This window comes from Cydia strobilella, chromosome 26 (assembly GCF_947568885.1).
Source record: "Cydia strobilella chromosome 26, ilCydStro3.1, whole genome shotgun sequence".
Classification (NCBI taxonomy): Eukaryota; Metazoa; Arthropoda; class Insecta; order Lepidoptera; family Tortricidae; genus Cydia; species Cydia strobilella.
This window is the reverse complement of record NC_086066.1, coordinates 7,792,385-7,807,236: the sequence shown is the minus strand read 5'-3', so window position 1 is coordinate 7,807,236 and position 14,852 is coordinate 7,792,385. Positions and strand designations below refer to the sequence as shown.

Here is a 14,852-nt window from a genome sequence, read left to right as displayed (position 1 = left end):
GCAGTGAGAGCGTCAATAGTCCGAGGCAAAAATGATGCCTTTCACCCGAGTTAAATACTCTACTTTTCATTTCGAATAAGAGGAAAGTAAAGTGCACGTGTTTTTTCAAAAACATGAAGATTTTTATAGTATTTTTTGAGGGTACTTTCAATTAACAATTCAGGCAAAAGTATCGTTAATGGAAATAAATTGTATAACAAATCCATTTAAACATTCGTGAAAAATTAAAAAAAAAATCGTACTTCGAACGTAAAATGCTCTAGTGCAGACACATATCATTTTCTGCACACCTTTTAGAACAACAATGACCCTCTTTCAGAGCATGAGAAATGAAAAATATATTTTCAAACTAAACACACAAATCACATTATGGTTGCGATGCATTAAGCAACCTCGCAGTGTCAGGTAGTGTTAATATGTAATATTATAATTGTGTAATAAATAAATGTCACCTATTTAATCTTCCTCGACTAGAGGTTGTAAGATGCATAGGACTGAGCAAACATAATAACAGTAGAATCGCACATAAAAGAACGGTGTAGTTATCATTCTTAAGTAAAAAAAAACTTGCTGTTTTTGCTTAGCTTTAGATCGAAGCACTGGCATAGTGTGATAGTGCATCTCTGGATCATAGTGTATAACTTAGACCTACCTTCACTAACCATCAGGTACTTGAGGTCAACCCTAACAATCATATCAAATTGTCAATGTGTAAGAAACCACCATACATAAGGATAAAGATAGCTCTCTCAGTGGCGGCAGCATCCATAGAAGTACATTACCACTTGTGTGAAACACACCTAAGTAAGTGTCCAGTGGTGTAGAACCTACTTTATAGTTTGAATCGCCTCCTGCGTGTGGCAACACTGCTGTCTCTTCCTAGCCGCCATTCTTAGCGCTCACATCAAAATGTAAGAAATTTTCAATATAAATAATAAATGCAGTAAAAAAGTGAAGTTAAAGTTTTTATCTCATCCATATCAAGTCTCTCCATCCTCCAACATTTGCACCACTAACTTTTTAATAGGGATAAAATCACTGTAGTTCGTTCGCGTTATGAATGCAGTGAAATCGCGATTGTCCGCCGGCCTAGCGATGCTCGTAACAAATCAAATCGCTCCCAACTAGAAAGCATGCCATCAACTGGTCACTGTAAACTTGTAATTCTAATTAGGAACGATTTTTTTTTATGACGAATATGCAGGCGTTTGACCACGATCCCACCTGATGGTAAGTGATGATGTGGTCTACGGTGGAGCACGCTTACCTATGAGATACCTATTAACTCTTGCCTTGAAGAGCTCCAAATTGTACTCATGCGGAAACACAGACTCGGGCAGGGCGTTCCACTCCTTGGCAGTTCGCATAAGAAATGTGGAAGCAAAACGCTTCGTGCGTATTTTTGGAATTCTTACCATGAAGCGATGCCGGAGTGCCGTTTGTCGTGTGGTCCGATGGTAAAAATGGGACGGAGGAATAAGGTTGTGCAGTTCCTCGGCACACTCTCCGAAATGTACGATTTGATTGGTTACGGGCGTAGCTACGCCGGCGGGCAATGATGATTCTATTGCAAATTGAAACGGAACACTTACGTATTTTAAATCGATGATTATTCGACATGTTTCGCTTCATAATGAGAAGCTTCAACGGGAGCACGCGTTGGCGGACCGACGTACTACGTTTAAATATATAAAAGCCAGATTACGTTAGCAGTTGGAAAAATGCATGATAGCTAAGTATCTATCATGGGAAAATAACATTTCTCATAAGAATATCTACATCACCATTGAAGAAATAAGCTAAAAAATCTCATGGACGTAATGAAAATAACTTCTCAACAATGTTCCGTCCGTAGCAATAAGGGGAAAAAACTTAGATAAATTAATGATGCAAGTATTACGTACTGTACGCACAGGACCCGCGAACGCTCGAAAAATGGACAGCGAACATTGTCCGTAAGCATGGACGCTTGCAACATTAAATAAGAATACTGTTTAGTATCCCACCTAAATGTTATATTAACTCATTAGAAGTAGCGCGGCTACTGGCCGGTGCCACAAGAGGTCTGGAAAATATTTATCAGTACGGTTTTTACTCACTATTATTTTTAGTCGCTTTTGGCGACATGTTTCGGATTCTTTGGGAATCCATCCTCAGGCACGAGTGTCCGCGGCGGTTGTACGTCGTGCACTGCCCGCGCCGCCCGCCTCGTCGCTCGTTGCGCACGCGCTGATGGGGCGGGGGCGGGGGGCGCGGGGCAGTCCGCAGATGGAGTCATGTCGCCAAAAGCGACTAAAAATAATAGTGAGTAAAAACCGTACTGATAAATATTTTGAAATATGTCTCACGATAGTTTAAGTGCGATTAGGTCTGGAAAAACCAAATAACTGACAACTTCAGTGTCATTATAAACGTGAATAAACCAGCACGAATACAAAATAGAATTCAGTGAAAAAACCCTATTTAAAATGCTCCAAATAAAGAAAGGATACCAGAAAGCAGCCACCAGCAGAGGCCTCTGCCAGCAGCAGACCGGAACCATACCGGTAAGCCAAGCTAGGTTCTTCTGAATATAGTACAATCACCAAAGTCCACTGGCTTTACGCCACAAATACTAACTCGCTATGTTGACACGTCAACGGAAAAATTCAAGATCCTTTCAACTAACTGGGAACCTTTGACAAAAACACTGTACTCTTCTCAACGAAAATCTTCCCGAAACCATTGGGGAAAAATGTACAGTCAGCGTGGTCTAACGTTATGATTATAACGAGACCGGACTCTTGAGGCCCTACAGCCAACATCGAAAAATCAAAAATCGTTATTTGCCTCTATCGCTTTTGAAAGTTTAAGAGGCAGAAAAAGTTCTTCGTTTTATTGAAAGGACGAAATCATTGTAGACTGAAAGTGCTTCTTTATCAGCACCAACTGATTTAAAAATGAATAATGTAATAAATTACGGAATAGAGAATAGCTGCCACAGAGGCAGTCTTCCGTTTGAAGACTTCACCAAGACTTCACCTGAACGTTTATTGAACGTAATCCAAGAAGAACCACAGAAAATACATCACGTATTTTCATCGCGGACTATCCGGAGTAGAAAAGTCAAAATCCGAACAAGGAATAGTCAGATACCAAATTAACATCCCTATCAAGCCTTCCTCAAAAATCGAGTGATTTTTGACTATCTAAATCCCAAGGCCATCTCAGGCGAACTCCATCAAGCGATGAAGGCTACGGGAGATCGGAACCGATCGCAGGGACTGCAAAACCCAAGTGGTCATGATCCTCAGTAATGAGGGACCGACAAAGATCTGAATCTTTCTTCTGAAGTATCAAAGAGGTCAGGGGGAAAGAATTATTTTAGCCCGACTTATTGCCTGAACAGATGAATGATCAGACAGGAAAAAACCTAACAGTCTAAAGACTGTAATTAACGCAATATTCGGTCACGTTACGCGCAGGGAAAACGACCCACCCACAGATGGCGCCCCACAATGCGATGGACCGACCAAGTGAAGATTCTCACCAGGTCACCCTTAAAGTTGTGCGTGTGTAAAACACGAAGTAGGGAAAAATGACGGAAAATAGTAAAAAAGGCCACGGAACGACCTCAATCACCACGAATACTCTGACAAGAGTATACGACTAAGAAGAAGAATATTTGTAAAGTTTCGCCAGTCTTTTAAGAGCGATTGGAGCGACCTCTGTACGAACACGTACTTCGCCAGGATAACGGAAATGCTTGCCCAGCTACGTCGCCACCAAACTGGACGTTTGACACACGTCCAGGGAAAATACGAACGAAATGTCGAACGTATATACACGACCTTATTGCCCACATATTAACTCATTCAGCGCTAATCACGACACGTTGGCGTTTTGCCCCTACGAAGCATTTTCGCTACATACCGGGAGACCCATGGTATCGGCTACGACCGTATTGATATTTTCAGACGTAACAAATAAAAACAAATGCGGGAACCATTTCTCAGGCTTGAAAACGCCTATAATTCTTTAGTGGTCGTCAATATTGCCAGCCACGGAGTAATATTAACAAGTATTTCATATTTCATTAATAATGAATCATTATTTGTTACCTGATGGAGTGAAGGTAAGATCGAAGATGCACTATTACTTTAAAAAGTTACAAAAATGGACTTGACATTTATAAACTGAAATAGATATCATACACTAAAGAAAAATTGACCAAGTCCACCGGTGGCCGAGGCGGGAATCGAACCCGCGTCTTTAGCTTACGCGGCTAACGTCCTGACCACTAGACCACTCGGCCACGGCGGTACCCGTCTCAAAACTTCGCTCACTTCACTTTTTAACTGTGTGAAGCAGGGATGTTGCGGATGCAGACTTTTTCACATCGGATCGGATCGGAAAGGCTCACATCCGCGGATGCGGATGTCGAGATTAGGCACATAAAAAACGTAAAATATTACACTTTAGTAATTTTTATTTAAAAAAAAAAGAAACCTAGTATTTGAACAAAAATATCTATATTCTTGTGCGATTCCCTATATAGGTGCCTCACTATCGCATTACTATACTACAGTACAAATAAAACAAACTTTTCACTTCTTGTCGCTGTCCGTCATAGGCTAAAGTGCTCGATCGTCGAATCACAAAAACGAAACGAGATTCCTATTGGCTAATAACGAAATTACCTAGCACTTACGCCGCCGCTAAGACGCTCCTGTACCTGTTCCACATCCGCATCCGCATTAAGCTCCGCATCGATTTTATGCGGATGCGGATGTTGAAAATAATGCGGAAGTTCCGCGGTTGTAAATGCGGATGCGAATATTCGCAACATCCCTGGTGTGAAGGCACGGTTTCATTGTGCGTGGTCCGACACGCACTCGGCAGGTTTTTACATTTATCGCTTATTTGGGTGGATCAACTCTTTTTGTTTTTTTAAATCATCATCATCATATACTTAAGAGTAAGTCTCTTGTCGGTGGAGCAATTTCCATGTTTCGCGGTCCTCTGCCTTCTCTTTGACAGCCTGATACATTCATTAACACATTCATTTCCACCCAGCCACACAAGACATCCGCGCCAGGCCACAACAATTTAGCCATATATATGTACACGGTGTTTCATGACCCACTGAAAACATAAAAACGGTTTGTTCAGAATCGATAGGAGAATCGATTGCGCTATATTTTAATGGGGGTATTTTTTTTATTTTTTTACATGCTCAGTCTACAAGTTTGTAATGTAACAATATCAATAACTAGCATTTGACACGTTAATTGTCAATGAGCAACACCCTTGACTGGCCATAAACCTTATCTCGTTGCAGTAAGGTATGCAAATGGTCAGTTATCAGTGTTTACGATGGTAACTAGCAATTGTTTGATGTCACTTAAACGACGAAATATCTTGAAATAAAACTATGAAAACGGATTATATCGCGTATATTGAATTTATAATCCCCGACGTTTCGAACCCTTTACAGCGTTCGTGGTCAACGGGTGACTGAGGAAAAATTACAAAGTGCAAAAATACCCACATACTAAAATAATGAACAATCATAATCCGTTTTCATAGTTTTATTTCATGAGTAACTATCGCGGTAACCGAAGACAATATGACGAAATATCTTGTTTACCAGTCGAATATATAGAATTGTTAAGAAAACTAAACAACGAATATTTTTAAAAATATTTATCGGATTAAAGAATAAATACTCAAGATGTGTTTAAAATAAATAAAAACTGTTGGGGCGTCTCAGGTTTTCAGTGGCTCAAGTAACACCGTGTATGATTAATACAACGATCCCGACTATCGGGTCGTACGGCCTGGGAACGAAACCACAGAATACCCGACAGTCGGGTTTTCGGAATTGAATGTGTTAAGAGATGCCCATGGGTAAATAACCATGGCAACGCGCTGGCACAATATTACAGGGTTCTATGTTTCACTTATCGAACTGAAATATGAACTTTATCATAGTGACATTAAGTCGAATTTCAACTATCTTGAAAATGTAACATAGAACCCTGTTATATTTGGACAGCGAACGAGCGACACCAATAAGTTGATTCACCCGTTTGATATTTTACTATAATCTACATATTATGCTTATTGCGAGACTAAAATGTGCCGTTCTCAATCAAACGGTCACTTATTGTCGGTTGTAAATAAGGCGCTATTTCCATATAGCTTCAATTGAAAATCAACTTTATTAACAAGCGACAATGTGGTACCTTTTGGTTGAAAATGTCACAAATGATTACGAAGTAATAATAGATAACTTATAATAAATAACATGCTTATTAAGCTTAGAATAAATTTTAAAGTGGAAAAATTACTGCCTTGGATGAGATTTGAACTCACGGCCTCTGGATCGATACTCCAGCGCTCTGCCAACTGAGCCACCGAGACCTCATCCATAGCAAATCTTCCCTCTATATGGGTCTAGGGGACCCTAAATCTTTAAGGACCCTCTTTTAAATTTATTCTAAGCTTAATAACATTGTTCGCAGACGTTTCTGCTTGTAAAAAACTAACATACTTATTGCTTATGTCAACTTATAAATACAAATGTCAAAGTATGAGATAAATCAAATCTAGGTATAAATAGGAAAAAAAAGGTATATGTTATTAACATATTATACAAATTTTACTGTGAGTAGTAATTTTAATGAAAAATAAAAGAAAAATACAAGCAAAAATGGTTTGATCTATTCGCAATTTTTGATAAAACTGTCAACTTATCCGTAAATTAAATTTAACGATGATTTCATACAAATATTTGTATGAAATCATCAGGTTTTCAATGTTTCTAGACAACAAAATAATATCAGGTTTTCAATATTTCTTATAATACCACTGAACAGGAATCGTTAAATTTAATTTACGGATAATTTGACAGTTTTATGAAAATTGCGAATAGATCAAACAATTTTTGCTTGTATTTTTCTTTTATTTTTCATTAAAATTACTACTTTCAGTTTGGGTTCAGTTGCATTTTAAGTGGGGTTCCTTAACCACGTTTGTTATATATTTCCTGTTGTGTTATATATATATATATATATATATACAATATCGGTTGCACATTGTTTTTTCAACCTACCCACAGAATGCACAAGATTGCCTGTCAACGATCAAAACAACAACAACAACAATACAACACAATGTTCTCTTAAGCGGGATTTACATTACGAAATTAGTGGTGTGAAATTGATTTCTAGACAGTAGTTTTACCAACAGTTTCACGTGTAATTAATTTTCGTAATGCATGCATTAATTTCATGAGAGCAAATCAATTTCGTGCCCTGCGCGATTTTTTGGTGAAATTCGTGTCATGCAACTAATTTTTCTCAATAATGCGTCCAAAGTCGACGTTGCCGGTTAAAAAGTAGGTCGCGAAGTGCGTAGTTTATGGTGAGTAAAAAAATTAAAAAGTTAAAAACATTGCAGTCTCGATTTCGGGACTGCAATGTTGCATACAAATTCCATTATTTGTCGAGTTCCAAAGTTTTTATAAGTTAAAGTGGCCATATCAAATGAAGGCATGGGTCCATTAAACAGCCAAACAGATGATCAGTACTTATTATTATAATGTTGGTACCGCGACTATTTAGGTGTCTCAAATAGGTTGGCGTATTTTCAGCAGAAAAATACACTTCCATTTTTAATTAAAAAACAAAACGGCGGCAAAGCAAGTCTTTTTACTTTTTTCTGTGAAAATATATACATAAGAATAAAAATCTTCTGTAAAATATTTCTATTATATTTGCATTTATTGCGCCATTTTTGAGAAAAGCACTATATATGACTCGGCTGGAAGGCTACTTGCTGGCTTCGGATTCAATTAAACGGACTCCCAAGGTCGTCCGTTTAAAACGAATCCTGAGCCAGTAAGTAGCTACTTCCGAGCCTCGACAATAATGTACTATTGTAGTGTAAATGCGACGTGAAAAACTAGTGTCGCGTAACTGCGCCGTGTGGACGTAGAACTTCGATGCCGATGGAGCCATGGTCACTGCGATACTGTGAATTTCACGACACTAATTATTCCACGAAATTACTTATATATCAAAACCGGTTTCGTGAAACTGATTTCAACATGCACGACACTGATTTCGTAATGTAAATCCCGCTTTAGGCTAGGCTGATGTCGTGTAGTCACTACTGCAGGGCTCGGAACCGGTTTTTTTTTTAAATTTCGAAATAGCCCAATATTTTAAATAATTTTATGCTCTTTAAGTAGGACCGAATCATGTATTTAGGTAACAACTTCGTATTATGAGATTGTCTAATTAAAAATGAAATAATAAACAACTGTCCGCGCGCGAATTCCGTGCACGGCTGAGGTATGTTAGGAATGTTGGGCGTCATGACAGAGTGGTGTCATTTTGTACGTACGGGCGCGGCGCACACCCCCCCATTTCCCCGACCACCGAATGCACGGAATTGGCGCGCGGACAGTAAAGAACGTAATAAAACCGGTATTTTTGGATGAAGAAAAAACCGGTACCGGGCCTTAGTGTAAGTGTATGATTATTGTATGGCCCTGATGAGGTCCGGCGCGGTGACGAGGTACTCGGCGAGGTCCTGGTGGGCGACGCTGGTGACGGTGAGGAGGCCGACGTCGCCGTCCGCGCTCATCCCCAGGTGGCTCCGGGCACGCGACAGCTGCTCCGGCGTTGGATTCTCCGGGAAGCCTGTACAGGAAAATTATTGATAAAAAGCCTGCTCGATTCATATTTCCATGTTCATGACGTTGAAAAATTTCCAAATTTGCGAAATTACACCATTGAAAAATTTCGGAATATTCTCATATTAAAATAATAATGAATATAAATAATTTATGATTTATTTTTGTATGGATATCGAAAAATGTTTCCGAAATAGTACATTATTGTCGAGGCTCGGAAGTAGCTACTTACTGGCTCAGGATTAGTTTTAAACGGACGACCTTGGGAGTCCGTTTAATTGAATCCGAAGCCAGCAAGTAGCCTTCCAGCCGAGTCATATATAGTGCTTTTCTCAAAAATGGCGCAATAAATACAAATATAATAGAAATATTTTACAGAAGCAACGTTCTTATGTATATATTTTCACAGAAAAAACTAATAAGATTTGCTTTACCGCCGTTTTTTTTTTTAATTAAAAATAGAAGTGTATTTTTCTGCTGAAAATACGCCAATCTATTTGAGACACCTAAATAGTCGCGGTACCAACATTATAATAATAAGTACTGATCATCTGTTTGGCTGTTTAATGGACCTATGCCCTCATTTGATATGGCCACTTCAACTTTTAAAAAGTTTGGAACTCGACAAATAATGGAATTTGTATGCAAAATTGCAGTCTCGAAAACGAGACTGCAATGTTTTTAACTTTTTAATTTTTTGACTGACCATAAACAACGCACTTCGCGACCTACTTTTTAACCGGCAACGTCGACTTTGCCGTCCATTTTTGAGAAAAGAAAGTTTCCACCTTTTTTTACAGACTTTTCGCAACTTGCACGACTTGCGCATCCGTACGTGTGCGAGTTCACAAATTCATTCTCTGGCGAAAGCAGCATTCGTTGCACCGGCACACCGACGACGGTAGCAGCATGGTTGCAATTTTATCACCTGTCAGCCTGTCACTCAATAAAATTGTCCTCGATGTCATAATACTTCTCACCAAATACCATGTATAGCTTGTCAAGGGACTGTCTTATTTCAAACAGAGAATCATACTATCTTTTCACGTCACCTATTCGAAAAGGGAACTTTTCTTCCCTGCTAGGAGGGATCAAAGTGGCACTTTTCTGTTCAAGGACATTTTGTTGCCAGTATGAAATATTGACACAAAGACATATGAAATTAGTATGCATATAATCGATTACAATTTATTTATAATCGATTACGTGCATACAATTTTTCTAACTTAAATAATATTTTGTTGTAATTGTAAACAATAAATGTACTTTGCGTATTTTAAATTAATTAATAGCATATTTGAATTAAGTAAATTAATTAATTAGCGTAATCTTTACAAAGAAACGTAAAAAAAGTTGTTTAATAATTTAATTTTTATTTTGACATTTTAGGTCTCCTTAAACGCAGCCATACTTGTTTATGCAATTTAAAAAGTTTTGTACAAATATTTCACAAAGCATAATTATGCGGTTCTGTATTGTGTATAAATTTATAAATACTTAGTTTAAATCAATAACTTTATAATAACAAATAAGTGATATCAGTCTTCATAGTGTTCTTCCGAAGATTTGGTTCAAAGGGGTAAGAGCTAATTTGTTACCAGAAAAATCTACAAAAATAATGTACTTGATTTTCATTGTATCATTTTAGGTGTTTGCTGCTGTCTTTGAAAAGATATTAGGTACATAATTATGAGCTGTAGGTATTTTATGTCAGTACAGTCACGTCTGAAAATATCGATACGGACAAAGTGCCAGAAGTATGTACCTACCTATACTAAGGTCGTGTATACATATTTTTAGCACTTTGTCCGTATCGATCTTATGTATGTAATTTCCTCATAGGTGACGTAAAAAGCAGTATGTGTCACATGGTAGCAAAATTATTTTGCACCTTGGGCGTTAACACTTGAATCCCTCACTACGCTCAGGATTCTATTGTAGAATCCTTCGCTTCGTTTAGGATTCAATTGTACGCCCTCGCCGTAAATATGTCATTTTGCTCCCTTGTGACACAATCTACTATTGTCTTACACTAGTACTAGCACCCAAAAGAAAAGAATGAGTATAGTTTTCTTCGTTCCTATTTACTGCCAAGATTTACTTGACCCACTATACCTCCTGCTACTCGTAAGTCCAAGCGATCCACAAGGACAAAACACAAAGATCATCACTCGACCCCATTATTCTAGGAAAAATGTTAACAGCGCGATGTAGGATCTCCGCCGGGCGGGTACGGCGCCATCTAGCGTACAATCGGTGCACTAACCTTTGATGACCAAGGAGCAGACGGCGGCGGGTATCCCTCTTGCGAGCTCGGGCATCATCTTGCGCAGCTCGGCGACGGGCAGCGTGCGCACGTGCCCGTAGTCGTAGAACAGGATCTGCGCTTCGGCGCCGCCCGGCCCGCCCTCCTGTTGCATCATCACGGCGCGGAGCCATCGCTTCCCTGTAACACGATATGACCAAAGATATTATATCTAACTCCGTAATAGATGGATACAGTCTAAGGAAAAAACGTGCCTCGAAAATCAAAAAAAATTGATTCTCGTTCAGAGGGCGCTACTAGCTTTGGCCTTCTGTCGTATAGATGGCGTTGACGGTTTCGTTTGTTATTTAAAAATTTCAACGCATATCAGTGAAAGAACATGGGTCAAAATCATAAAAATAATTAATGCAATGAAAAAAAATCATTTATCTATATTTAAATACATTCTTTCGTATTTTTATAAATCTTCTTTTTTAGTTTTAAAGTGTGTCGACAGATGGCAGTGAATTTACTGGGGTTACAAAATTTACTATGACAGTACCGCTCTAGTATAAGTTACTCTATGATATTACTGATAATAATCTAGGACAGAGTTGGGTAAATAATATCTATTTACGAATAACCGGGAAGATAACTAAATAATATTTTGTTTGAAATAACTAAATAATCCCTCATTTGTTATTTTGAATTTATCTAGATCAAAATATTTAGATAAGTACGGTTTTTACTCACTATTATTTTTAGTCGCAGTCTCACGATAGTTTAAGTTCGATTATCCAGATCAGTTTCATTATTATCTAGATAAATTAGTTGAGATTTTAAATAAAAGATGAATGTCAGTAGTACAGTTATGTAGAAACTGAATTGGAGACAAAACGAGACTAACCCATCGCATCAATATCTTTAATGAACACACATGTTTTACAGTTTTAAACACATAAACGCAAACTTTTTTGAGCTACACAGAGTGAAATCATGTGACTTACTAATAGGGCACATTGCGATGCACAGCTCCTCGGGTTTGGGCAGGCAGTGAAATCATGTGACTTACTAATAGGGCACATCGCGATGCACAGCTCCTCGGGTTTGGGCAGGTAGTGAAATCATGTGACTTACTAATAGGGCACATCGCGATGCACAGCTCCTCGGGTTTGGGCAGGTAGTGAAATCATGTGACTTACTAATAGGGCACATCGCGATGCACAGCTCCTCGGGTTTGGGCAGGTAGTGAAATCATGTGACTTACTAATAGGGCACATCGCGATGCACAGCTCCTCGGGTTTGGGCAGGTAGTGAAATCATGTGACTTACTAATAGGGCACATCGCGATGCACAGCTCCTCGGGTTTGGGCAGGTAGTGAAATCATGTGACTTACTAATAGGGCACATCGCGATGCACAGCTCCTCGGGTTTGGGCAGGTAGTGAAATCATGTGACTTACTAATAGGGCACATCGCGATGCACAGCTCCTCGGGTTTGGGCAGGTAGTGAAATCATGTGACTTACTAATAGGGCACATCGCGATGCACAGCTCCTCGGGTTTGGGCAGGTAGTGAAATCATGTGACTTACTAATAGGGCACATCGCGATGCACAGCTCCTCGGGTTTGGGCAGGTACGGATCCCTAGCGAGCGCGCTGTTGCAATATTCCTCCAACTGAAAAACGAAACAGTTTGTCAGAATAGTTATTTCGATGCACGCTTTCATCGCCCACTGTATTTATAATCAGGGATGTTGCGGATGCCAATTTTTTGACTTACACTAGCTCTAGCACGCTTCAGACAAGGATCACCATCTCGACTGACGCTGGGGGGTCCACGTATGTGATGTGGTGGTGGACCGTCTGAGAGACAGAGAGGGACATACCTTGGGAGTGAGAGCAAAGGCCTTGCGCGCGTGCTCGGCGTTCTTGTGGTGCCCCGACACTATGGCGTACTTCAGCAGGCTGCAGTCCAGGATCACCATCTCGCCGCCTGACGCTGGGGGGTCCACGTATGTGATGTGCTGGAAGTGGCACGTTTCCGTTTCTGGAGATGGAAATGGAAAAAATCTATTTAAGGCTAAATCCATACTAATATTATAAATGCGAAAGTCTGTCTTTCTGTCTGTGTGTTCCCTCTTCACGCTTAAACCGCTGAACCGATTTAGATGACATTTGGCTTAGAGATAGGTTGAGTCCGTGAGAAGGACATAGGATAGTTTTTATCCCAAAAATCATCCCTTAAGAAAATAAAAAGCGGGGTGGAATTGAGATAATTAACGAAGTGCCTGCTAATTTGTGTGCATAATATGCTTAAATTTAGATTGCTATGAGATTTTTTCCAGGCGCTATTCTTACTCTAGCTGCGGTTACTATGTCCACGCAGACGAAGTCGCGGGCAAAAGCTAGTGTTTTAATACATCAGAAATGTCAGTTTCGTTGCCCCAATTCTGTTCAATCTGTAGTTCTAGTACAATTACAATTGATACAAAAGAACAGCTTTATGAATACTCTGAGGAAGAGATAATTACCTAGCACATCCCCGCCCCTTTCCAGGATCTTCTGCCACTCCGGCGTGGACAGCGAGTCCACGGTGCGGTTGACTTCTTCATTTGACTTCGTCACGGTCAGGCGGACAGGAGTCTTACTGGGACCGGTCTTCTCTCCGGATGGAATGCTCTGTGGAAGAGATACTCCATATTAAACTCCGTAGGCCATTTTTCTATATTGCACAATGCGATTTTTTTATTGTGGTGAGCGTTCCGACTGAATGTCTAGCGACCTTCACCAAGGAGGAGTTTTGGCCAAAGGGTGTCAAGTTCCTGAGGGTCTGCTGCCGGCTCCCTGACACTGCGGGCTTGCAATATGTCTTGCAGTCATAAGGTGCTTTGTATTTAATTTGTATGCTGAATTTAAGGTTTTTAAGGATTTATCTATATCGTCGCAAATACCATACAGAGCATGCCCTACTGTACAACACTAACCAGTCATTCTTCGGCTTGTCCAAGTAGGCGGTGGCGGCGTCGGAGAAGGCGTCCTGCTTCATCTCCAGCGCGACGTGCGACATACAGTGCCCTACTGTACAACACTCACCAGCGTCACCTCGGTGGCGTCCTCCTTCAGCTTGTCCAAGTAGGCGGTGGCGGCGTCGGAGAAGGCGTCCTGCTTCATCTCCAGCGCGACGTGCGACATACAGTGCCCTACTGTACAACACTCACCAGCGTCACCTCGGTGGCGTCCTCCTTCAGCTTGTCCAAGTAGGCGGTGGCGGCGTCGGAGAAGGCGTCCTGCTTCATCTCCAGCGCGACGTGCGACATACAGTGCCCTACTGTACAACACTCACCAGCGTCACCTCGGTGGCGTCCTCCTTCAGCTTGTCCAAGTAGGCGGTGGCGGCGTCGGAGAAGGCGTCCTGCTTCATCTCCAGCGCGACATGCGACATACAGTGCCCTACTGTACAACACTCACCAGCGTCACCTCGGTGGCGTCCTCCTTCAGCTTGTCCAAGTAGGCGGCGGCGGCGTCGGAGAAGGCGTCCTGCTTCATCTCCAGCGCGACGTGCGACATACAGTGCCCTACTGTACAACACTCACCAGCGTCACCTCGGTGGCGTCCTCCTTCAGCTTGTCCAAGTAGGCGGTGGCGGCGTCGGAGAAGGCGTCCTGCTTCATCTCCAGCGCGACGTGCGACATACAGTGCCCTACTGTACAACACTCACCAGCGTCACCTCGGTGGCGTCCTCCTTCAGCTTGTCCAAGTAGGCGGTGGCGGCGTCGGAGAAGGCGTCCTGCTTCATCTCCAGCGCGACGTGCGACATACAGTGCCCTACTGTACAACACTCACCAGCGTCACCTCGGTGGCGTCCTCCTTCAGCTTGTCCAAGTAGGCGGTGGCGGCGTCGGAGAAGGCGTCCTGCTTCATCT

General features: G+C 41.0%; 1 protein-coding gene and 1 non-coding gene across 2 annotated transcripts; both read right to left on the bottom strand.

The window, feature by feature from the left end:
* Positions 1–309: 309 nt before the first annotated feature.
* LOC134753243 (uncharacterized) lies at positions 310–14,112 on the bottom strand. The gene is made up of 6 exons (XM_063689045.1): positions 14,023–14,112; positions 13,461–13,608; positions 12,816–12,976; positions 12,521–12,605; positions 10,950–11,129; positions 310–8,690 (listed from the first exon to the last, which is right to left on the bottom strand). Exons 1-6 carry the CDS (start codon positions 14,098–14,100, stop codon positions 8,527–8,529), a joined length of 816 nt encoding a protein of 271 aa, XP_063545115.1. The 5' UTR covers positions 14,101–14,112; the 3' UTR covers positions 310–8,526.
* On the bottom strand, positions 4,223–4,294 carry Trnat-cgu (transfer RNA threonine (anticodon CGU)). The gene has a single exon. It is a non-coding gene; the product is annotated as a tRNA-Thr (tRNA).
* Positions 14,113–14,852: the final 740 nt, after the last annotated feature.

Coding starts and splice junctions, on each gene's coding strand:
- LOC134753243 (XM_063689045.1), bottom strand. CDS start 14,100: ATGAAGCAGGACGCCTTCTCCGACGCCGCCACCGCCTACTTGGACAAG. Junction 13,609..14,022: donor ACGCCACCGAGGTGACGCTG/GTGAGTGTTGTA, acceptor TCTCTTCCACAG/AGCATTCCATCCGGAGAGAA. Junction 11,130..12,520: donor CATCGCGATGTGCCCTATTA/GTAAGTCACATG, acceptor ATCGTGTTACAG/GGAAGCGATGGCTCCGCGCC.